Raw genomic sequence first — 26681 nt, forward strand, 5'->3', positions numbered from 1 at the left:
TTGTACTATCTAGGACACTGAAGGTTTTAAAATGTTCATCAGCGTTGCTGTGTCTGATCCACTCTTACCTGCACAACGCACAATAACACACCACCACCACATCAGTGTTACTGCAGCACTGAGCATGATTCATCACCCAAATCATACCTGCTCTGTGGAGGTCATGAACGTTGAAGAACATGGTGAAAGAAGGCTCATAAAGTATGCAGAGTAACAGGACTCTAGTGAGTGATTGTAGCGCTACAATATGCTCCTGCTTATCAAATGGACAATGTGTGTAGAACACGGAGGTGGTCTTAATGTTATGGCTGATATATAACATTGCTCTTATTAAGGTGCTTTTTAAACCCCACCCGTTTTCAAACAAACCCCACCAATCCTGGCAACGATTGGACGACGACCAGTCAAAAATGAGCTATTAGCCAATTATAACGCATCAGTGCGCAACATTAGCCAATCACTGTGCAGGAGGGTGGGGCTTCGCATCAGACGGTTGCCCGCGAAAGCGCTTGGACAAAAATCAGCTTGAGCTTCATTGACAGAGTGAAAAGCGAAGTACCTCCGGTGCGGGCTGAAAAATAAATTTCACGAAAAACAGAGTATTTAAGGGATTTTATTATTGCTGTCAGCGGTTTTAAGGCTTTTGTTCGAGCTTTTCTTCTGCCCCAGGGCTTCTCTGCAGTCGCTTGGATTCCTTCAAACCGTATTTGAGAGGATTTGGCGAAGTTTGTATGTGTTTTTTGGGGAGAGAAGGGATCGAAGCTGGGGTAACGACCGTGTTTCTCCCCGAAACGAAAACAGTTTTGGGAGGCTTTTAACGGCCAGGAAAGGACAGCAAAGTCGGGATATAATCCGTGCCCAATTAAGCGAAGTTATACAAGCTATAAACGTTTCATTTTGTGGATAAAAGTGTACTGAAAAATCTTAAATTGGTATTAAGCGTTATAAAGCGGGTTAACGGCATAACTCGTTTCTATTGCCAATTAACGGTAAATCGATTACTTGTATTAACAGACTACGTTAAGACGTCATGTACTAAAGAAATTTAACTAGACGTTACATTTGTATTTTACAGTGTTAAGGAACTTCAACTCGGTGCACGTTAATTCGACGTCGTTTTGTTTTAACTTCATTCAAAACATTAATTTACTGTACGTTAACTCTGCGCCAGACACTGAATAATATTAAGGTTCAATAACATTGCTGTGACAGACTGATATTAATTCAGCGGGATGGACGCGCACGTTCTCTAAGTGGAGACTCTCTCCGGACTCTCGTCTTCTCTCCCAGAGAGTTGTGGACGCTCCTCTCTGTAAAACATCCGGAGCTGACTCGGGGGAGGATGAAGGCTACTCGTCCGCAGGATGCCGCAGGGGAGCGCCGCGGGTCCTGAGCCCCTCGTCCGAACCCATGTCCCGGTGGCGGGGCGCCGCCGCGGCTGTGATCTCGCTGCTGGCGGCTGTTGTGGCGGCGGAGCCCGGCTGGCTTCTCGTCGACAAAGGGCCCTTTCACCGCGCCAGAGATTTCGAGGAGTTCTCCGAGCGCCACCAGCACGGATACACCACCAGATACAAGATTTACAGGTGAACGGACTAACCTGGTTTCTGGTGATGTTACAGTACTGTGCAGAAGTTTTACTTCCTAATGGGAATTGCTTTCATGGACATCATTAGTGACCACTAGTTTCCTGTAGGACATTCTCAAACCCTGACAGAAAGCTACCAAATGCATCTAGGGTCCATTTGAAATCATAAGGATTCTTTACATTTTCTCAGGGAATCCCAAAATACCATTAGTGACTAGTAGACCCCTTTAAAAGTAATAGAAAATAAGGTAGGCACCAACCTACCTTCAGTTCCATTTTGTTGAGGTATTTATATTAAAATAAATACAAAAATAGCAATATTTAACAGCTCTCTCAAGAAGCTCAGTATCATCCATCAATGCCAAACAAATTTGATTTCCAGTCCAAATCACTCTTTAAGAACACTCATTATTTCGTGTGAGTAACCCTCCAGCCCTCAGGTGGCAATGCATGAGAAGCCATAAAGCTACTGTGATAAATACAGCCACATAGGCTCAGGGGTATTTCTGAAAACAGGGAAAACAAAATGGAAAACATGAGAAGAAACACCAGAAAGTTTAAAAAACATAAATTGCATTTTTCAGTGTTCAGTTTGTAAATCCTTCATCACATGTTCCATTCTTTACAGGACCCTTTCTTTCAGAGCGTCAGAGAACATTTCTGAGATGTTTCTCCACAACATTCACATTCAGAAGAAGCTTGATTTGTTAGCTTCTCGTGATCAGAAAAATCCCAGTTATATTCAGCGATATTGAGGTCAGGGCTCTGGGGAGGCCAGTTTGTTGTTCTGAGAAAATAATTTTAAAATTTCAAATGTTCTTTTATCCATTTCCATTTAGACAGCTCTGCATCCATTTAGACGCACGATGCTAAGTGTTCCTCTGATGGTGGAAAGATGGTCACAAACTGTTGTGGATTTGTTTCAGATCTGAAGTGATACCGGAGCATGATTCAGAGGGTTTTGTTGGTCTACAGTCTTGCAGTGTTGTTTGGAGTCAAACATCTTCTATGGGTTTTTATCATATTTAACACCAACTCTGAAAACTTATTTCCTTTGACATTCTTCATTCTTATGCAGTCTTACATCTCATTTCATCAGAAATATTGCCTGAAAATTAATAACTAGTACTTAATAGTTGTTTGTTTGATAATGGAATAAACAGGACACTGTCTTTGGCAGGGTAGTGCTACAATTAGTGACTTTGTTATAAAACACGAGAGTTCTGGGTATGTGCGTTCAGGCCTCACTTCAGATCACTGTTTGTGTTCTCCCTGTCTCTATGTGGGTTTACTCTGGGTGCTACGTTCTCCTCCCACAGTTCAAAACCACAGGTTGCTAAGTGGATTGGATGTTCAAAATGTGAGTGTGTGATGCCCTGTTGCAGAATGGCAACGTGTCCAGGGTGTATTGCCTTGTGCTCAATGATTCTGTGTGGGATTAGCGCTGGGTGATATGGCTGTAAAATAATATCATGATATTTCAGGGTATTTTGGTGATAACAGTATTGTTGGCGATATGAAAAACACTGGAAAATATTTATATTTATTTCCAGAAAACACTATTGCAACAAGATAAATTATATATTATTATTAATTAGATTCAATTAATAATGTTTTATTTCTTATTTAAAATACTATATATAATTTTTTTCCCTTGCTTAAATGCTTAAAGTCAGAATATAATGATAATCACAATATTTACTTTTTTATCATTTGAAAATGTTTTGCGATATGGCACAGCCTTAGGTGGGATATGGACCCACCAAAGTCCTGGACTGGATCAAGCAATTACAGAACATGAATGGACAGTCTCTGATGGTACTGTATTGCCAGAAATAGAAATAGGGCTTTGCTGTTGGGTCTGTCACTCTTAAGGAATGTCAAGTCAACATATTCATGTTCAAATTGGTTTAATATCATCCTCTTTAGGGTAGCATTCCAAATTAAGCACAGCTGAGAAAACTGTGACGGGTAAAATTCCCTTAAAACGTGAGGAAGAATGCTTCGTGAGGAAACCATGTTCTCTCATGAAACATTGAGCAGGACCAAGACTCAAAAGGGGGACCCACATTTTGTATTCTTGTTTTTTTTGTATGTTTTGATGATCCATAAAGGAGAATTGCTTATGGCAGAAGCTTCAAAAGTTTTGGCACTTTTTCCATATAGCAAGGCAAAAAAAAATATGGACAGTAATAAAAGGCCTATACCACCCTCCCTTGTAACAGATCCACCTCTGATTAGAGCATTGGCTTCAGTTTCCACTTGACATCGTCTTCATTTGCTCCTCTGCTCTCCGCTCCTGATTACACATTGCCTTTTGGCTTTTGATTACATGACGCCTGCAGGACCTCATGGGTGGCTCTTGGGCAGTTCTGGAGCCAAGGGCCCTTTTACCCCTCTGGCCTCTCTATGGTGATCACTGGTTAGCTCACTGCTGTAGTGCTCATCAGACCTCTCCACACCCACTTTGAGCCACTCTGTCTGGTGTGATTGGCGGTAATGACACCCTTCATGCCATCAATGATTGTTCCCTGCCAGGATATCATTTCTTCATATGAGTGATTCTCCAGGCTCCCCTCAGCCCAGAGGTTTTTGTGGACTGAGGTGAGCAAGTTTGGAACATACTTTCTAATCTCTGAGGGGGGGGGGGGGTTTAAAGCCTCAGACTACATTGAATTACTAAAAGAAATGAACTTGAGAGGATTAAAAACTAATTTGCATATTCTACTGTGGGGTCAATTGATTTAAGGCTTGACCCCTAAGTTTATTTGTATGCTGTAGTCTATCTACAGCTCAAATACAAAGCAAAATCCCTAGTGGCTGAGAAATATCATAGGTTTAATCAGAAATATGCACCTTAAACACGTGTGTTAGTTATTGTGGATGAAATTGATGTGATTATTAAACATGCCTTTTTAATAATCACCAACAACCAACAATTCCCTCTGCTTTAGAACCTTAATGTTTTGTATTAAAAATTATTTAGGAAATAGACAAAGCAACATAAAGTACCTAACCCCTAAACTTGGGTAATGCTTTTAATGCTAAAAAAAATTGAAGGTTTATCTTCTCAGGGACTTTTGCACAAGTGAGGGGAGGAGGGATTGTGTGAGTGACCATGGATTTGGTTTGCTGTTCCTGGACTGTAGTGATGAAAAGTGAGCTGAGAAATAAAGCAAATCTCTCTATTTACCAGTCGATCTACATCCCCACCCTCATCCTACCAACCTTGAATCAACTGAAGTGAGTTTTCACCCGCAGGTTGCTGGGCTTGCTCTCTATGGTTGTCTGAGGAGCTCTGAAATCTGGGAGCAACTCAGAATAGAGCCACTGCTTCTTTGTGTTGAAACAATCTAGTCGATGTGGTTCAGGCATGAGAAACTCCTGCTGGACGGATGCTAGACATGACCAGCTGAGAGGAGCCCCCAGTGTAGATGCCTAGTCCCTTAGGAGAAGGTAGAGAGCGTTGCAGAGGCCAGAGGTGTCCGGAATTGTTCACCCTGTTGCCACTGAGACCCAGAAATGGATCAAATGGATAAGATGAGAGATGACATGATATTTTCAAAAGAATATTACATCCATAGAGGCTCTTCATGTAGGAGATATTTACATATTGCATATTTTTCCTGAATGTTTCTAGTGAAGTTGAGATTAAATGCTTTGTTTTGCGTGTGTTCAAGCCCTGGGCCTGAGGCTAGTAGCAAATGCTGTCAGACTTGCTTCAGATGTAGTAAGATGAAAAAAAGCTTTGCTTTCTTTGTTCAGCGTTGTGTTTGAGTGCTTTTTAAGCAAAGGTAAAAATATAAATGCCTCACGAAATATAGAATAGTTTGCATTAATATTCTCACATTGTGTGTCTTTGTAGGTGACAGTGAGAGCAATCATTCATGTGAAGTTTATCTATGCAGACAGCTGTTATAGTGTCCCCCAGGGGTAGACATTTGCATTGGCGAATGATTGCAGATGTTTATCGTCAGCACTGTCCTGGGGGTTTGTTATTGAGATACATGCAGACTGTTGAGGTCTTGTCTGGTCTATGCTTTTGAATGTTGTTTTCCAAGGAGTTATTCTCAGTGTAGAAAGAACCTGTTGTAGAAACTAAGAACATTCTTGAAGAACATCACATTCTTTTCAGAAACACCCTCAAGTCACAAAACTTTTTTTTTGTTTTGTTTTGTCATCATTTCTGTTGTCAGCATTAGCAGTGAAACTATATTTTAATAACCCAGCCATCATAACAGGCTATAGAAAACTGCTCAGATGTCACCTTAACTAACATGGTGGAGGCATTAGCATCACTATTGGTAAATTCCATCAGAGTCTAATTTAGTTTGGAGCCATGTAGAATGTTAAAGATATTTGCTATTTAATGTAGATATTTGTGATTCTACCGGTCATGTATTCAAAAGAATAAAAAAAGAATAACACCAAAGCCAAGTATCCACTGCTAAAGTAGTTTCTAAAATGAGAAATGTTTTAAACCAGATCACTTGGCAATAGGCAGCGCTGCCCCCCTACTGACTGTATTACATTTTAACACACTTTATGCCACAGTAGGAAGCCAAGGTCCTGAAGAGAGGCCAAGGGTGGTCTGAACAGACTGAAATTCTGCAGTGTGTGTGGAAGGATCAAACACCTGAGTCCCTGCTGAGGTCTTCAATTCCCAGCACAATGAAATACCACCTACTGCCTAGGTCTGTATTTGCCAAGTGTAGTGGAGAGGTTTGGAGCAGAACCAGTGCAAACATAAGGAGGTGGGGGTGGTGATGGAGGGGAGCCAGTCTGAGCAGAGACAGTGGAGGTGGTGAAACACGTGGTCTTTTTTTAGTGGGTAGACCAGGTGGGATGTGCTGATTACTGTCATGCCCTGCTTTTGTGCCACATTGCCCTTCATTGTTAAAAGGCTGTGCGCTCTGCAGGGAGTTTGGACGATGGAAGGTGAACAGCCTTGCCGTGGAAAGGCACGAGGACAGTGGCGTCTCCGTCCCCTTTGACCCAGAATTCATCCACAATATCAGGCAGCTGGGAAGACGACCAAGCTTGCAGAAGATAACGGACAGCATCATAAAGAAGTACGGCACACACTACTTGGTTTCAGCCACGCTGGGAGGTAAGAAAATTTGAGGAGGTTTTGTGACAAATTCCTCACTGTCTTTCATTTCTCTAATTAGAAATATCCTAAGTGAATGTCATCAGGATTTAACATATTTTATACCAATGTTAAGCATCTAATTTGGGATTTAATTATTTGTTACAAGTTTATTACCAGAGTATTTATCTGATCTGTGGACATCATGCTCCCACTTTTTTAAACATTACACATCTTTTCTTTTAATTAATGTGAATGAAATTGCCATTTTTCAGCCCTACCCTTCCATACCATCTTGTTATCAGTTCTGTATTTGCTTCTGTCTTGTTTCTCTTTAGATTTTTCTCTTAGTGTTTACTCTGTTTTGCGTCAATGTGCACTTTGTGCTTGTTTCTCACATACCGTCTCAGAGTCTTCCTCATGTGAGTACTCTAGCCACACCCCTTCCCTTAATGTGACCATACTCTCATGTGATCTTTTCAGGTGTTTTGTGTTAATCAGTGTTTATAAGCCCAGTTCTGTTCTAATAGTATTTGCAGTCATTTATTTATTTATTGTTGCTGCAATTAATATTTGTGCTCCCTGTGTCTCTTGATGTTTGTATTTCGATGTTTCTTGTAATGTATATTTAATGATGTGTCTTTTGATAATCCTTTTATGGTGTTTGTGTTATCATTAATGTTGTTTATGGTGGTGGTTTGTCTGTTTTTTCTAGTCTCCATCTTTGTTAGTTTATAGTTCAATTCCTTTGATTCAGTTATGTTCTGTTCCTCTCTGTATTCTGTTCCTCTCTGTGTCCTTAGGTGTTTCTCCCTCTACTTCCACTTTAGATTCTCCCTATGTCCTTAGTGTTTGGGTCTAAGTTCATGTTTGCCTTTGGTTTAAAACCCAACATAGTCACACTTACATCTGACTCCTAGTATCCATGCCTTGGTTCCCCTCCAGTCGTGACAGAAAAATGAATTGTTGGGTTGCTGCAAGTAGTGTCACTCACACACCTCCAAGGTTCAGGGTTCAATCCCTGCCTCAGGCCTGTGAGGAGTGTGGTATGTTCTCCCTGTGTCTGTGTGGGTTTGCTCCAAGTAGTCCTGTGAGACTAAATAAGGCGTGTCTGAAGCCCTATGATGGACTGGTGCTCAGGCAGAGTGTATTCTTGCCTTGGGCCAACAATTCTGGGTAGGCTTTAGACTCATCTTGTCCCTGATTGGGACGAAGCAGTCAGAATATGAAGGAATGAATAAATAAATATTAAGTGAATTCAGAAATCAGTGAGGGGAAGGGAGTTGGTGGGGTTGGGTTATTCTGGTCTGTACTGATACCTAGTTTTCATTGACAAAATTGTTAAAGCACAAACAGCTGATATTGGGTCTCATTGTATGCCAAGTGTGCCATTGTTCACTCAAATGAACAATGAGAAAAAAGGACAATTTAGAATAGTTAGCTGTCAGCATCTGGTATGTTGATTTAATTGTTTATTTAATTATCTTCAAAGTTTGCAGTGTCCATCTATCAGAAGTATAGGGAGTATACAGGAAGTGGCCACTTCTGGTGAAAAACACATAGAATGTGGGCTACAAGGTGCATCAGTGCAGTAGCTTTATAGTGTCCATAAAAAGTTTGTGTGTAAGAAATGTACACTAATTATTCTGTAAAGCAATCAAGATGGAGTTCAAAATCAACAGACGCTAGAGATTGCTGCTGGTGTGTTAGGTCCTTGATAAACAAAAGAGAACTTGGTACCTACATAATTTGCCCCCGCCTGCCAGTATGAGACCATGGCCTTGTGGCTTTCCTAGCTTTCAAATTGTAGAAGGAGTCAGAAGACAACAGAGGTTTTCCCCTCTGAGAGTAATTACAATATTCACCAAGATGATCCCATGATCAATATCTCCGTCACTAAGTGCACCTTCTCTGCCCTTATTCAGACTACGCAGGGAGAACATTTAGAGCTCTACTTAACTCACCATAGAACACCATAGACCACTTGACTGCACCCATTTTTCTCTGAAAGGCATTTTCCCCCCTAATAAACGCTCCAGCGGAGTCAATCGGCTTTGGTTCTCCCTCACCCATTTAGAGATGAATGATGCTTCCCCTGTCTGTATCATCCGTAAAATGAGAGATGATCCTATTGAGGTCCGAAGCAGGCTGTAGGGCTCTGTGGATTCCTGCTGTGCAAGAATATAGATAGTTCAGGCTGCTGCTGATTAAGAGCTGATTGGTTAGCTCTGCGTGGGCTTATGGTTCTTCTCTCGCTCTTGGGCAGGGGAGGAGTCCTTGACCATTTTTGTGGACAAGAGGAAGCTAAGCAGGGGCCAGACCAGCGCAGGAGTTTCCAATGGCACCACCTCATCGCTGACCCTAGAGGCCCTCCATCAGCTCGCTGCCTCCTACTTCATCGACAGAGACAGTACGCTGCGGAAGCTTCACCACCTCCAGATCGCCTCCGCAGCTATTAAGGTAAAGTCGTAAAATGGGCAGAGGCAGTAACTTCAGGTGGATTTTTGCCTGAGTGTGTGATACATTCTCTAACTCCAGAAACATAGTGCTGCTTTGTATGCATGCAGTGAATGATATTTTAAGGTGAGATGCCTTAAAACGCCACCTATGCATAATTATGAACAGTCCTCAGTAGATCTCTGTAGCTACACTGCCTTAAGAAATAAGAACAACTTTCTATACTTCAGTGATCCTATGCTGCTGAAATTTCAATATCCTCCTATTTTGAGAGTAAATATGTGCATATATTTCACTGCTTTTTCTGTGCTTCCCATCTTTTATATTGAATAATTCAACCTAGGCTGGATATGGAAAGTTTGCATTAAGAAGTATAGCTGATTAATGAATGTGTCAAGTGAAGCTGCCGGTAGCAGTAGACATTTTGTCAAGCTCCACATCCAACATCACTTGTCATGTTGGGAAACTTTGGTTGCGTTTTGTGTTCTGAAAGATTAGCAATAAAAAAGATGAATGGTTCGGTTTGGTATGAAGTATAGCTGTATGTGGCAATAAGGCAACCTACAAAACTGAGTTCTCTGAAAGCATATCATTTGTAAGACTGTAGCTTTCACACAAGAGGAGTACACTGAAAATGAATAAACTGCATTTCAAAAAATGCATATTAACACAGAAGCAATGGTTTTAAAAAGAATGTTTTATAACCCATTTCTCTGCCTGTGACCTGCTTTGGACAAAATACCACAAGGATCAAACACTAAAGCTGCGTTCTCCCCCTGCCCAAGCATCCCTGTTCAGAATGACCAGTTTCAGTGTCTGTTCCTTTAATTGAGATTGAGCCACACACAACTCACCCCTGAGCATGCAGCAGTGTCAAACCAGCTGCACACAAAATCTTGTTGACACCTTTTTTGCTCTGTTCTCTTTTTTCTCTGCTTTCAATATTGCTGTTTCTCTACTAATGTTGGGTCAGTTTTACATGAGGTAACCCTTAATTTGTGAGCTTACATAAACGCAGGTCCAGTGCAGTGTTTGGAGACTCAGACGAGAGACGGGGCAATTGCACAGTCTTTGTAGTTTATGTCAGAACTGGACGAAAAGCAGAATGTCTCGTAGGTCCCAGGTTTTCTGACTTAAGCATATGTTTTCCTCGTATGTCTTTAATACTGTTAGCCAGGTGAAATTCTTTAGGTGGATGTCAGTGGCAAGAGTGCTGTGGTATTTGCTTCTTCCACCACCAAGAGGTTTTGAACTAAGCTGCTGTTAATGAGGACAAAGCATCTGTAGCTGCTCCTGCTGAAGCATGTATCACCATGATGGATGAGCCTGGCTCATCTCTTTATATTCCTCTCCTCAACAAGTAATTCCACCCATTATTAGCCATATCTACCGTGAGCAAAGTGTTGCCCCCATAAAACAGGAGCAGAATATGAGTTGTTTTGAAGGAATGCTAAATGTGGCAATAGGCAGGCGATCCTTCAGTGTTATGTTTATGGATGAACAGGTGACTGGGGAGTAGGAGAGCAGCAGAGGAGAGAAATGAGGGGGGTTTAATTAAGATGCAGGAGCCCCTGGGTTGGGAGCCTCATTCATTTCGTTGGGTCTTCATTAGAGACACAGATGGTACTGGTAACAGTGGGCTGATCAAGTTGCGGGTCTGGACAGTTAGAACAGTTTGGACAGCATGATTTACTACGAATAGGTTCAGTGTTACAAATGTACCAGACTTGAGCAGTCACACGTCACACGTCCATGGAGAGAAGAATGGGCCTTATTTGATTTAGGTCAGAGAGCTTCTGATATGATAATTTCTGTCTTAGCTGGCAGATCAAGGGAATGACATTCTGAACAGCAGTGGCGCGTTAAAACCCATGAGATTACTCAACAACTCAAGAACATTGATCAGAAGGTTAAAGGGGACATATGAAAAGATCACTTTTTCAGTGCATGTGCATGCTAATCTGGGGATCTGGAGCCCACTATCTCACACACTGTGAAATTAAAGAACACAGTCAGATTTTCGTAGGCTGCTTAAGTCTGAAAAAATGGAATAAAAAGAATTGTTCAGATTTTGTACTGCATCCTACCCAGATGGCATTGCAGGCATTTCAGAATTGTTCCACCATCTCGTCTCTCCAATTACAGTTCTGGACTCATATTTGTGAGAACAAAGACTAAGGTTAAACAAAGCAAAACGAACACAATGAGCGTGGAGAAATAAAAGCACTGAGTTGAAAGAGAACTGAGAGAAAACAGCTAAAAACCAGAGGTTTTGCTCACCACTGCTCTGCGCTCGTGGTCGGGTTCAACAGCAAGCAGCTATTTCTCAGTGAAAGGAGTAGGAGCTGAAATCAGCAATTCTAAACAGGCATGTTTATACAGGTGGGGGGATTTGCGGCTATTGTGTTTGGTCTTTGTGGCATTTTGACCACAGACGTTTCATTAAGACATCTGAACTGTATTCACTGTTGGAGAAATGGGTTTAATGTCCTCTTTAAAATAGTCAAAGACAAATCTTCATGAAATGTAAGTATAGTCTGAAAGGAGAGTATTTCAGCGACTGCTTCATTAATTTAACTTCTTAATTACAAGATGCTCAGTTTTATTTTATCAGTATATCATGGTAGTTTCCACCTGAGTATCCATCACACTCAAAACACTGCATTGTAAACATTGTAGAGAAGCAGTCGAGAAGCTTCTCTGGGTTTTGAATGTACACATCTCTCTAGGAGATAACACTATTTACTTCTGTGCCAAAAAAAGACCTCTTGTTTAATTAAAACTATGATTTGAAAACAACCCTCTATTCTGTAATGTTTATCTATTTTAAACGTCCCGCACCACCTCCTGTATCAGAGCGGAGGTGTCCTTCATTAAATTCCACTTTCTCCCAGCATCTCTTATTGTCCTCTCTCGTTTTAATTTAGATTTATCATATCTCTAATGAGGGTGGCACGGTGGCAGTGTCACAGTCACACAGCTCCAGGGGCCTGGAGGTTGTGGGTTCGATTCCCGCTCCGGGTGACTGTCTGTGAGGAGTTGGTGTGTTCTCCCTGTGTCCGCGTGGGTTTCCTCCGGGTGCTCCGGTTTCCTCCCACAGTCCAAAAACACACATTGGTAGGTGGATTGGTGACTCCAAAGTGTCTGTTGCCCTGTGAAGAACTGGGGCCCCCTCCAGGGTGTATTCCCGCCTTGCGCCCAATGATTCCAGGTAGGCTCTGGACCCAACGCAACCCTGAACTGGATAAGCGGTTACAGATAATGAATGAATATCTCTAATGAATTTTATTAGCTAATTTTTAATGTATTCAAGTATTGTTTTTATTGTAATAGGAATTGTAAATAAGAGTTCATTTATGTGTAGCATATCCACATTAATCACTGAAATCTGTTTTTATTTTCTCCACACAACTGGACCCTAAAATCTAATCAGTATATTTCACATTTGTCATATATCTCCCCTTCCTGTCTGTATTCTCCAGATTAATTAGATGTCCTTAAAATATCAGACTTTCTTCCAGCGTTATGTTTATGTCTTTTAAATTCATTAAATATTCTCAGAGTGGAATGGTGATGCTGGTGATTGTGTTGATCCTCCCACTGTCCAAAAACATACGTTAGTAGGTGGGATTGGCGACTCAAAAGTGTCCGTAGGTGTGAATGTGAGGATGTGTGTCGCCCTGTGAAGGAATGAGTGCTCTCGTTGGTTAGGATTTTTAAACTGCTGTAGGCCAGGCATTAGAGGGCAAGGTATAAGGATGGCAGCTGTTTGGCGCTTCCACTCAAACTTTATAATTGGCAAGCTGCTAAGAGACTCTCAGAATGAATGTGACTACAGGGTATCACTAGCCAGGCCAAAGGAATCCAATTTAGAGTCAGAGTGGGTTTCTTGTTTTCATAGTAAACAAACATGTTTGTTTGGGGCTCTGATGTTTTGGCAGTGGTTAATTTTTGCTTGTGAAAGCAGTCTTTAACCAAGTCCTCCAAGGATTTCTGTTCCGGCTCCCAAGACATCTGGCCCATTCTGTCAAGCTCTGCAGTCCATAATTAACTGACTCAGGTGTTTTGGGAGCTGGAGCGAAGCACAGTATGAACCTGAACCTGAAGAAAGTTTGAGTCCTATTGAAGTGGAGCCTGAAAAGTAACCCAAACATTTTTTTAAGTGAATATGCTTGCTTTATGAAATCAAAAAAACATTCTATGAGTCAGCCTACAGGTGTCATTTTTATTCAGCCGTAACAAAGCTAAGAACGAAAGCCAAGCTCTAGCTTTGCACAATGATCCGTAGAATAAAATATTTAATATGGAGAGTTTTCTTTTCTCCTTTTTTTTAACATCCATTCGCCCGCTGAGTAAAACAAAAGGGTTTCTTTGTAAAGTAGGCTTCAAGGACTTTGGCCTTGGCCGGCACTCCTGTGCCGTGTGAGATGCGAGCGGGTCTGAACCCTGCGGAAGTGTTTGTGGCTTTAATGAGTCTCTTTCTAGCAGCATTAACAGCAACACGAGAGCCTGCTGTGGGTGTAATGAAGTTGTTTCTCCCTCTCGCTTTCTCTCCTACACAAACACATTTTGTGCTTCTCCTTGTCCTTGAGTTCTTCTTTTAATGTGTGTCTAACTGATGTCAAACTTTGCATAATTCTGCCCTGCTGGACTTTTTACTATAGTGCAAGTGCTGGGACCGGAAACTCAAGGATCTGTGCAGCAATGCAAGGACTTTTAATTAAAGAAGTGCCAATAGACTAATTAATTTGATCACTACACATTCCCCTCCACTTCCCAGCTCTGAATAGCCAGCCAATCATGCGCTAATTCTCGACATTATCACTGACTCTAGGCCATGTTTAGAAAGGGGAATATTCAATTACCCCACAAAAACGGATCAGTGGTGTAATCTGGAAGGTCATTGTACAATCCCAGTAATGTATTCTCATTATATCACACAGCTTTAGAATTTGCCTCCGTTGGAAAGCCGTGTAAATATAAAAGTGTAGCGATGTGGCAGTTCTACAAAATCCTTGAATGCATAGCTACTTATAATTAATTTTCATTACGAGATTAAAGATCTGTTTTCATTGTATGTCCTATTAGACAAGATGTGCTGCTCCATGCTGAAAATAACTACACTTTAATAGAAAACCATTTGAAGTGTTCATCTACATGTTTTTGTGTCATTAAGCAATGAGTAGCGATGTCCTCGTATGAGGTTTTAGATGCCTTTGCAGTCATATTTCAGTCTGAATTCATGATATCATATCCTTTCTGCAGGTAACTGAGACCAGGACTGGCCCTCTTGGCTGCAGTAACTATGACAACCTGGACTCTGTGAGCTCCGTGTTGGTTCACAGTCCTGAGAACAAGGTTCAGTTACAAGGTAGATACAAATATGAAATATCTAACACTTCCATTTGATCTCAGATCTGTGGCTAACAAATGTCATGACGGTCTACAATGCCCTAGAAATACCCTGATCAAAACATAACCGCCAATATTGTGTAATTACCCAGAGACTGGTATGCTGCACCTACTCTGATAGCACTTACTTTGATCTGCCATCTAAATGATTTGATGAATGACCAGAATTTGACCTTGAAGACTTATCAGAATATCACAAGCATGTGATCTGCCTGTGCTATCTATGCATTTAGGTTCTGGTTTAATTTCCCAGGGATCCAAGCAGTTCTGCCGAAGTATCTGAGGGGCCGATTTGTCCAGGCTGCCCTGGGCTATATTGGCTGCAACGCTGAGGGTCAGTTCGTGTGCAGGGACAATGACTGCTGGTGCAAGTGCAGCAAGGTGTATCCACATTGCAACTGCCCCCAGGCTGACATTCGTGCCCAGGAAAGCTACCTGGAACAGACCAGGGAGGCCTGGAGGCGAGCCAACCAGGAGTTTGAGGAATCAGGTGACGGAGACTTGACACAGAGGTCTTGTTTTTGAGAGCGTCTACTTTGGACAAGCTTATTTCTGTTGTGTGAAACAACTCTTTCTTGCAATTACAAGAACACTAGGCTACCACAAAGCTTAGCATGAGGCATTGCTCCAGAAGCAATGTACAGTAGTGTTTTGTTTGGTGCTGACATAGCAGTCAGTGTAAATGATACTTTGTATAATGAGAAGGCACTTTACAGCCCGTTTTTCAGTTTGTCTAGATGACATTCACAATTTGTGAAGCCAATTGATTAACCATACCCCTTGGCTAGTTCTCATTCATTTTTTGAGCAGTAATTGGATTTCAAGTCTTGCCTGTTCATGTTAATTGATTTATTTGTCCCCGTGAGCAGATGAGTTCCAGGCATTTGTGGGCAGGCTGCCGATACACTCTGCACTCAACTCCTCTGCCATTCAGCACATGTGGAGAGCAGACGCAGCCCTGCTACAGCGCTACAGGCAGCTGGAGAGCCGCACCAGCCTCCTCCTCAGCAAAGCCCGGCAAAGCGCCAACAGGCTTTTTAGCCTCAGCAGGAGGTGTCGCACCCAGCCCAGAGTAGTCCCTCAGAGGGCAAGGTAACTACTGTTTATAAACTCTCATTGACCTCAGCACGCCGATGTTATACATTTGTTATTGTGCTACTTTTCCAGGTAATAATGCGACATTAGAGAATGGTCCTCATATCAAATGAGCAAGCTAGCCAGCAAATTAGATTCTTTGTCTGGAGAAGGTTGAAATTTGATGAATTTGTGGTAAAATGTTTCTGCTAAAATCATTAGTGCAGTATGGTTCTATGGTTTCTATGTGTTCAATGTGTTATACTACCACCCACTGCAACCTTTAAAGCTATTAGCAGGCATTAGTAGGCTCTTTTCCTGCCATGTATGCTTTTAAAAGCTGGTTTTGCTATCATGTAATAAAGTTTGAAAGCCATTATCACTAGTACAATATGCAAATTGTTGATTTCCTGTCTATTGTTGTTATATCCCAGTCATTTGTTACATTTAGTGACTCCATTACAGTTCTTACTCCAATTTGCACCCATGCATCACACATAATTATGTGTTTTTCACAGCCACTGCTTTATTTTGCTTCTCTCTGTTGTTCTGTTGTATCCCCACATTGCTATTTTATTGATTGTTTAATTTATGCCTTCCAGGTCTGTTGGTTTCTGGTTGCAGCACGTCCTCTCCATCTTGTACTGTGGGGAGAGCAAGCGCTTGGGCTTTTACTTGGAGGAGACCCGAAGCTGCCTGTGTCCGTACGAATACCCTTTGTGCCAGGGCATGATTCCCTGTGTGGTAGGTGATGGACCTCGCTGTGCCTCCTGCTCAGCTGAGAATCGAACACGCTGCTCCAGCTGCAACCCTGGCTTCACACTGAGCCACGGCATGTGCAGGCATGCCGTACCTGACCCCACGGACCATTACTTGGGCTTTGAGACAGACCTGCAAGACCTGGAGTTACGATACTTGCTGCAGAGGCGTGATGGGCGTGTGGTCACGCGTGCCACCTTTGTCAGCAGCGATGTGCGTCTCAACACCTGGTTTGACCCTTCGTGGAGAAAGAGGATGCTCCTTACTCTAAAGAGCAACAAATTCAAATCCAGCCGTGTGCACATGTTGTTGGGGGTCTCAGTGCAAATCTGCCTGACCAAGAACTCCACGCTGGAGCCTGCGCTGTCCGTCTACGTCAACCCTTTCGGTGGGAGTCACTCCGAGAGCTGGACCATGCCCATCAACCAAAACAAGTACCCAGACTGGGAAAAGACAAAGCTAGACATTCCTCTGGACTGCTACAACTGGACTTTGACATTAGGAAACCGATGGAAGAGCTTTTTCGAGACGGTTCACTTCTACCTGAGGAGCCGGGTTCGGACTGACTTCTCTCAGGGGAATGAAACTGCCTATTTCGAGCCAATGGAGGTCTCGGATTCCTCACAGAATTTTGGCTACATGAAGGTCAACAGCATACAGCTGTTTGGCTACAGCATACACTTTGACCCAGAAGCCATTCAGGACTTGATCCTTCAGCTGGACTATCCATACACTCAGGGATCTCAGGACTCTGCCCTGCTGCAGCTTGTGGAGATCCGATACAGAGTCAATCGACTCTCTCCTCCAGGACCACTGCCACTGGATCTGTTCTCTTGCTTACTCCGACATCGACTCAAACTCTCCAGCTCGGAGGTACTACGAATTCTGGCAGCGCTGCAGGCTTTTAGTGCCAGGCAGCCATACTATATGGAGTACGAAGCAACCAAACTTTGTAGTTAATAAGCGACGATCTGATCCAATTTATTTTCGCTGTTGATGTTTCATTATACTGAAGGGGAAAAAAATTCCATTTCACTCAGAGTCTGAAGTGTGTTTTTATGGCAGGGCCCATTGTTGCTGGTGTTTGATATAAACTGCTTTACTGTTCATAGGCGCGCTATATATTTGATGTCTTTGAAAATCAAACAGTAGTTCAGATGAAAAGCGAAAAGTTTTAGCAGTTTCATCGACCTTGTCGAGTTGGAATGAAATAAAATGGGCTGAAACAGCTATTTAAATGAAAACATGTTTCTTAGAATGTTTTCAAGGCTGGATATCGAGTTGGGCAGGCTCCAAATTGAGCATTTACCCTCCTTTGTGTTTAGTCCACAATATACAACTAGAAATATATCCTTAACTGGGAATGTGGAAGTTTTATAGGATTATATTATAGGCCGCAGTAATCTTCAGTGTAAGTGTTGAATCAGTGATAAGTCTTATATTTATCCCTTTCAAGTGCCCTCTTATAATGTTGCAGAGGACAAGTGAAAAAGAAATCTCTTTCTGAATGCATTAGCATGTGTATTTTACGATGTGGAGTTTCTACCAACCTACATACTGTGAAATAAAACAAACCAGTCAGCTTTTTGTGGGTTGCTTAAGTCAGAAATCATGGGATAATTCAAGCCATTCTGTTGCATTTTACATAGAGTGGAGGCACTTCAGTTGTCCCGCCCCCTTGTCTCTCCAGTCACATCGCTGGACCTTTGTTTATAAGAGAGCACAATAACATGGTTAAATGGAGCACAATTAGAGCCATGAGAAGACGAGTACAGAGAAGAAAGAGAACTGAGTGAAAACCGCTAAAAAAAACCCAGAGCCTCTGCTCATCACTGCTGTGTGCTCAGGTCAAGGAGAACCGCGAGTGGCTCATTATCATTTAAAGGAACATATGCTGTTTAGACAGGGGAAAAATCTGCTGTGGTGTTTGGCCCTTGTGGTATTTTCATCAAAGCAGGTCACAGAGGGTTTGTGCAGGAGGGTTTGGAAACAGGGTAGTGTATGTCTCCTTTACAAGGTATAAATATATTTCTCTCGCTAAACTGCTGGTGATATTTCGTTTATTTATTATTTATTTTTTGATATTTCGTTTTCCAATATTCTTTTTTAAAAATCCTACATCATCTTCATTTTAGAACAAACGGTTCTTAAGCACGTTCTACCACTGCACTGTGACACATGATCAGTTGCTTCCATTCCTCTGTAGATCTGAGCTGTAGCACTTCCAATCAGAGCCAGACTGACCTCCTTCAGTATTCCTCTCCCTCCGTCATTCTTTCCCTGCATGATGGATGAGTGCAGGAGCCAGAAACACAGTGAAGCATCAAAGCCAGGCGCCCTATCCGAGTCTATTATCTGAGGTGCTTTCCCCTTGGTGTTCCACTCAGTTTAAAGATTATGTACTCTTTCTGTGCTTCGGTGGCTTTAGTGCAGCTCCAGAGATAAATCTGCAGCAGAGGGAACCTGGTCTACAGTTGTACAGTGGTTGCTCATCATTGGGATACACAGGATTGTTAGGATATACAGAATTTGAAAGACATCTTAATTGCGTTAACCTCTTGATTGTGGCTGCTTATTTAAAGGAGACATTTTCTACTCCTTCACGAGTGAACACAGTTCTGGGGTGTTAATGAAACATCTGTAACCTTCTGTGGTCAAAATACCACAAGGATCAAGCCCCACAGCAGCATTGTCTGTTCACCCTGACCCTGAGTGAGCAGCAAAAGCTTTGGTTTTTGCCATTTCCACTCTGTTTTTCTTCTCTGCACTCGTTTTCTAAGTGTATACTCAGTGCTCTCATTTCTCTTATGTTTGTTTTGTTCCCTCTAATCTCTCTTAAACATGGGTCCAGTGCTGTGATTGGAGATGCTCAAGCAAGGGGGCGGGACAATTCGGAAGTGTCTGTACTTGACGTAAGATGCAGCACAAAATCAGAATGGCTCATTTTGTCCTATGTTTATAGACTTAAGTGGACCTCAAAAAACGAATAGGGTGGTCTTGTTTCGCCATGTGCAGGTTGGTGGGCTCCTGATCCCCAAAATAATGTGCACGAGCACTTTTTTTTTGTTATACATCCCTTTTAACATACAAATATCATCCTAAAATCTAAAGAAAAGCTGTTCCAAAGTCCTCTGTCGTCAGAGACATCTACAGATAAAGCGTAGGAGTTACTGAGTGATTAAGTGGACTGCTAAACTGACAGTTCTAACATCCCCAAAGAACCCAGCTCTGCGATCACCACTGGTGCTAATAACTGCATCAGTGCCACAGTGAATATCGCGGAGGGACGCTCAGTATTCGCTGCAGCGTGTCTCTGCACAAAAATAATGACCGAATTTATTGTAAAAAGCTCGAGCCTTAATGATAATTAAAGCTTAAAGATTAAAGGCAAACCTGAAAGCAGCCCACCACACCGAATGCTAATGAGCAGCTCACATCACAAATGTATGCACGCTAATGATCTGGAAACTTAATCCAGTCAATATTTGGCAACGGACGTCAATGTTAATATAACCCAGATAACATTGCGTAAGGTCTAAACATCTTTAATATCAGCGAGTGTGTGCCACTCTGTCCCTTTATCTCATTTGAATCCTCTGAATATGACTTTCAGATCAGTTTATTAGCTGGGCTATCAAAGCTTTGAGTAAATCTGTGCCTGTGGTGTGAGCAGCTATTTTGCATAGGAAATGGACAATATTACAGCATCCATGGGGAGTGCTTATTGGAGGAGCTTTTTTGGCTCACGGCAGACCTAAGCTGCTGGGAGAAAACTGCTTTCAGTTTTTCTTTTTTATTCTATCCGCCTTTTCCAAAGCTGTCAAACACCTGATAAGATGAATCCATACTGTGAGGCATTGCCTTGACCCTCGTAGATTTGTTTTAGACTCCGGTGTGGCTTATTGGCTCATGCTGTTTCACTATCGCGTGCACATCTGAAATTTCAAAAGCGGATCCAGGCGACGTCAGATCTCCAGCACAACAAAAGGTGGCGGAAAACGACAGAAACAGCAAACGTGGCTGATATCAAAAACGGCGTCCTGTGAATGTTGGATATTTTCACTGTGTGTTTTCCTCCCTTTCTCACTAAGCTGCACTTGGAGAAAAGGAAAAGAAAAAAAAGTCCAAATCTTTTTTATTACTGTTTCTCGTGCTTGCTGCTGTTTCAGCTGGCGCCCAGGGTGCCATAGGTATAGGCTTTCGTTAATGAAACGTGGAGAGGCAAGGCTCTAAAAGCCTGCGCGATCAATGACAGTGTGATGTGAAGCGAGGGAGGGAGGGACAAAGGGAGGAAATAAAAGAAGAGTATATTTCTGTTTTATTTTTTCACTGTGGGGGCCTGACTGAGGCTGTTGCTGCTTCGCAAAACTAAGCTATTTACAGACGTCTCGATGATGGCCTGCCAAGCATCACAGCCAACGCAGCGGAGGTGTGTAAAAATACACACTAGCACACGATGGGGACCTGTGGTGTCTCGCAAGCTTCCTTGCCTATGCGCTTGCCGTCTTAATCAGCTGCACGGGGAAACTTCAGAGAAAAGACACACAAACACACACAGGCGACGCTGAAGGACCTGGAGTCCTTGAAATGAAATCGACGCTGGGTGAAGTGCACTATTGCCGCGTTCAAAAGAAGAAGCCGAACCACCACAGGCAAATCAAGCGGAAGCCTTTTAAGTTCAGTCTTTCACCTTTAGACATGAGAAGGTTCTTTAAAACGTAGCTTCAGAGTATTCTGCTCAGCCTTCAAAAGACCTGTGATTTAAAACTTAAATAGCTTTGTTCCAATTATTTATTCCCAAAACACTGCATACTTTTTGGAATTTAATATTTACCCTCTATTTTAGTCGCTAACATTCCTCATCTACCGCTCCACTTAGGGCTTGTCCACATGTACACGGGTATTTTTCAAAGCAACACTATGTAATATTTTGTATATTTGCTCGTGGGCTCCCCCTGTATAATGTGTAATGTTTACAGCACAATCCTGAAATCAAGGGGAAGTGGGAGAGAGGTGGGAGTGGTTTCCTACCCTCTTTCATAAATTACAAAGTGCAGTTGCGCCCAGAGCAGCAATAATAGAGGCTCTGTTTTCAGGTCAGTGAGACATTACAGTGAGTTAAACATACTACCTAGTGTTCCTTAAGATATGCATTTTGCCTTTTCATCCACATGTAAATTACGGTTAACTGTCCTTTTGAAAAATGCCGTCCAAGGAGAAGAGATTCAGAAACGTTTTCAGTGTTGTGTCGAAAGGGAAAGGAGTTTTTGGCTCGTAACATCTTTTGTTGGACGTCTGAATTTGCGCCATTGTCTCCTTTGTTTTTACACAGAAATGTACAGTTCCTTTTAAACCATAATGGACAGAGGTGTCAGAATGCTCTGTGGAGGTCATTGTTATATTCAGGACAATCACGACTGAAACCCCACTTCCGTATATTAAATGTCCTTTACATAGAACATGCATAGAACATTGGATGCATTAAAAATCAGGCTGACCAATCAGAGCACCGTTGTCATGGTTACAGACCAAAGCAGGAAGATGGCAGCTGAACAGCTCATCTTGTTCATAACACAACACAAAAACTTAAAAAATAACCAACACGCTGAGAACTAAAATGTGGAGGGTAAAGAAAATATCCCTTTTAATGAGAGAAGCAACATCAAGAAGCAGAACTGTCCCACTGAACTTCGGAAAACACTGCTGAACTCCCGTGTTGCTCTGGAGACTGGGGGCAGATTCAGTGTGGCGTTTAGTTTTGGGGTTCACAGTAAAATGATAAATTCATCATTGTTCCTACTCAATAAATCAATTTATTCTTCCTCGTCCAGCGTCGTCTCGTGATTTCAGAGCACTGAGACAAAATCGTAAATAAAAACGTACTCTGCGTGAATAGGTGGCTTTATTGATCTTATTAAGTGGACCATAGAGACGGGTAAAGTCAGTCACAGACAAATGATCAGTTATTGGTCAAGAGTAATGGGTAAAAAGTCATCATGTATAATTTTGAGTGAAAATCAATATAGGCCATGGTTATTCAATTAAAATTCTGTGTTATCCAGTTGCTAAAATATCCTTCAAAACTTGTTTGGTCTCTGAGGTGTTTCACACGGCTGCTTTTGATTAATAACACTGCTTTAGAACCGACTGAAGGAAGTATGACCATAAACTACTCTGTTCATTTTACGTCTGGTTTTCATTTTGGAGCGAGCCCTGTTGTCCTCACTCTTACAACCCTCTCACTCTCTCATGAACTGACCTCACAGGGTCAACGATCAGTTTGATTGGTTTAGTTATTGAAGCTTTAACTGGATTAACTGTATTTTGTGTCTACCGCTTTGTCTGCCAAAACAATTATGCTTTCTGAATGTTATTATTTCTTATTGCCAACTGGTTATGGATCTGCATAGAACTGTCTCCCTGTCCAGGTCAGGACCCAATTCCACCGTTATTCGATGCCCATTACAGTCTTGTGTTTATGTAAAGCATAACATATGAAGCATGTGCACAAATTAGAAATAGCATTGCCTCCTACAGAGGAATTCAACTCATACATAACATGTTCAGCAGGAAGCTCCAATTTAATGGATTTACCCTGCACTGTATCTCTGTACCAGTCCATCTAATGATCTCCTTAAAGGATCGTTTTGCCGGAAATGTCAGTTATTCCTAAAACAATCCTTGGGATTTGCCCCTTGTTTGGAACTAAAACTGTAACACATTCTTCAGTCCAGCTGCAGCCCTGAGGGAATGTGAGTTTACGAAAAACCCATTAAAGGAACAACAGGATCCTACGAAGAACATAAATCAAACATTGACAAACCCTGTGCCTAAAGGGGACGACTGGGGACAGCCACACAATTAAGCCATATGCTAAACCTTGCAGAAGAGGCGTCCACGTCTGCAGTTTCATGCGTCCTCTGGGACACTGGAAAAGCAGGAGATTTCAGAGCCAAATGATGCATAATCTCACAGCTCACGTTGTTTCAATTCATCGCCTACAAACAAGCGAGCGCGAGAAAGGCACACGCACATGGAACAGAGAAACGTCCATTGTGTGTTCCGTTTGGTTCCAATGCATCTTCTGTGATTTTAGGTTTTTTCACTTTGTATTCATCTTCTGAAAAGGAAGCCATAATAATGCACTTCAACAAAGACCACCATTTTATTTAGATTTAGTTTTAATAGAAAGTACACAAAAGCCTCAGTAACTGGATGCAGTATGAAAATTACCTTTATTTTGTGTTCCTCTCTTTGAGCATTGATTCTTTTATGGAAGCTTGCATTTTAATTTGCAGGAACAAGCTGTCTACACCCCTGAAGTTTTAGAAGCTGATCTGCTCAGTTTAAGCCTTGGCTGTGTTGTCTGGAGATCACAGGTTCCATCCCAGGAGATGGCTCAGCCTTCCAAGGCCAGGAGGCCAGCATGGGCATCGGTCACCTGAAGTAGACGACTCGTGACGCTACATTAGCAGCAGTGGATGACATCAGGTGTCTCTGAGGAAGCACACCCACCCAGTGTTGGTGGCTTCGTGAGTGATAGAGGAGTTCGGCTAACGGAGTGGACTCAAGATTGGAGAGATTTGGCTGAATGTTCTTCTTCTCGTGATCCAAATAAATTCCAAACACTCAGTGATGTTGAGCTCCAGTCTTTGGGCTTTCTGGGCTAGTCCTAAGTTTTTATTATTTGTCTGTTCCCCTTTTTACAGCTGCACACAATTTCAGACCTGTAGCAGTAAGTGGTCTTTCAACAGAAAGATGGACAAACACCTGGAGATGTTTTCAGATGTGAAGTGAGAGTGGAGATCGATTTTGGAAACTCATGGAAACTTTGACTTTACTCTTACTTTTGGCAAGTGGCTGGTCTATATTTCTTCAGTAATATCTCCTGAAAAATGAACTCAGTGGCCAATGAAAGATGGTCTCAACTTTTGCCCAAGACTTTATATGACTCTAGATTTCTAGAGTTTACTTTGGAATGTGTATATCGTCCTACTGCAAATACAAGTAGGATTGGGTCAAGAGCCACGGTGACAGGTAGCATGACACATCTCTCAGATGGTCTGCTGCACTTCTCTCCGAAACAGCTCTCTGCTGAAAGACGCTAGCATCCGCACCTGCCTCATGGACATTGTGTTTGTTCAAATTACAGACTACAGACACAGCCGAGCGATGAGGCAGAAACCTCCCACCTTCCCTTCACAGCAAGGACAAGAGAATCAAGCTAGAAAAAAGGAGGCTTTCTACAGAACGCCAAGGTTGCAAACCAAGTGTACCGTGCAGGACAGAGCCCACTTGGGCAGTCTTGAAGATCAAGTACTGTACCACAAAACAGGATGAATCCCCACCATGTGAAAATAGGACTACATTGATTAACCTAGACTTGCATCTACTTGTGTATTTAGTGCTCATTTCCAAATAACAGCCGGAGCAGTATATGAAATGCAAAGCAAAATCTGCATAAACAAACGCAAGTTTAGACTAGACAGTGCACTGTGAAAGCCAACTGCCAACGTCCAGAAACATCTCTAGGCTGAAGCTCACCTGCAGTTCCAAAGCTTGATGTGGGAGGCAACCTGGCAAAGCAAGTTATGAAACGCCCCAGCAGATGTCTGAACAACAAAGGACTTGATGGTTGGGGTCTGAAAAATTTGACTGCACAGCGCCCTCTGGTGGATGTACTGCTTAACATCCAAGTAAAGGACACATGGAAGTGACAGTAGCATTAAGTCATTTTCACAAGTAAAGGGAGCTTAAATGAGCCTTCAGACAACATCTGTGTCAGGAGGCGACAACGAGAATCTGCCTTCTTTATGTGGCAGCGTGATCAGAGAGTACTACACGGCCATTCTCACCAGTCTTGGTCCATACCTGTCAAATACTGTACCACCTGCGCCTGTTTCAGTTTTATTACTTCTTCAGATACTTTCTCTACACTTCTGGAAGTGAGGTTCACAGATGGATGGAGTCAACACTTTGTTGACTCGTTGTAGCCTCAGTGCGTCACTCACAGCCCAGGGAGGTGTCAAGAGCTCTTCCACGGAGATAAAATAGTCCCCCATAACCAAGCTTCAGGCAAATGCCCTTGGCTGTGCCTAATAGCAGCATCCATCCATGTCACCCTGCCAAGCCATCGATGTTAATTCATTTATATATGCGGGCACATGAGCTACGGTGCCAGCCAAGTGACACGTAACCTTCAGCACCCTATAAATTCCCGCTTCATTCCACAAGAGCTGCGTGGCTTGATTTGTGACATGAAAAGCAGGGGTAGAATGGAGGGGATGGTTGGGATTCAATTGAGGCATGTCCCAAAGACATGAAAAGTCTTCTCCTTTCTTCTTCAGCAGAGAACCTGTACGCCGTTCTCTGATAATGATGATGAGGATGAGGATGACGATGATGAAAGCGCGTTTGTGTCACTCCCAGAGATGAAAGAGGCGTCTCGGCAGCATTCGGCACTCATTATTCCCAGTTCAGGTGTGCTCCAAAATCCCCCATTACTCCTCCTCTTTATAGCACTCTTCCTTCCAAATCACTATTGAGGACGTATCTCTAATATGAGGGCGAGGAGCCTCGAGAGGCTTTGATGGAGAAATTGAGATACATTTGCTCCAGCTCCAAAGCCACTTCAATCTCACTTCATTAATCCAGTAATGGTCTTCTCCCCTTTGATAATCTTAACACTACTTGAAATAAGATTTGTCGCTAAGGAAATGAATCCCTGCCTCTGGCCTCTACAGGGATCTATTTTACAGTCCTGGGACTTGGCTGAAAAGTCTGTCTGTACTGGGTTGGGGTCTAGCATCTTTCATTCATTATCTGTAACCACTTATCTAGTTCAGGGTCCAGAGACTACCTGGAATCATTGGGCACAAGGCGGGAATACACCCTGGAGGGGGCGCCAGTCCTTCACAGGGCAACACAGCCACGGACTACGGACACTTTGCCAACGTGTGTTTTTGGACTGTGGGAGGAAACCAGAGCACCCGGAGGAAACCCAGAGTGGGAATCGAACCCACAACCTCCAGGCCTCTGGAGCTGTGCCACTGCGACACTACCTGCTGCGCCACCGTGCCACCCTTGTCTAGCATCTTGTTCCCATGAATTTGAAATATGGACAACAAATGCCAAGGATTCTTCTCCCCAAAATTTTTTTGGTTATGCATTAAAATGTAGAAATTGCACTTGAGATACAGAAAAAAAAAGTTTCTAAGACTTTTATTATCAAATTACAGCTGGAATGAGACTCAGGGAGTCTAGTGTGTTTTCCCTGTGTCTGTGTGGGTTTCCTCCAGCTGCTCC

General features: G+C 42.5%; 1 protein-coding gene across 1 annotated transcript; it reads left to right on the forward strand.

Annotated features, from left to right (window-relative positions):
* The first annotated feature begins 571 nt into the window (after positions 1-571).
* brinp3b (bone morphogenetic protein/retinoic acid inducible neural-specific 3b) lies at positions 572-17995 on the forward strand. Its single transcript, XM_066681062.1, is given in 8 exon segments — positions 572-1400; positions 1402-1583; positions 6505-6695; positions 8941-9134; positions 14397-14502; positions 14797-15033; positions 15413-15635; positions 16220-17995. Coding segments are annotated over 8 exon segments (2286 nt in total). The 5' UTR covers positions 572-1364; the 3' UTR covers positions 17337-17995.
* The last annotated feature ends 8686 nt before the right edge of the window (positions 17996-26681 follow it).

The sequence above is a fragment of the Hoplias malabaricus genome, chromosome 9, assembly GCF_029633855.1.
Source record: "Hoplias malabaricus isolate fHopMal1 chromosome 9, fHopMal1.hap1, whole genome shotgun sequence".
Taxonomy (NCBI): Eukaryota; Metazoa; Chordata; class Actinopteri; order Characiformes; family Erythrinidae; genus Hoplias; species Hoplias malabaricus.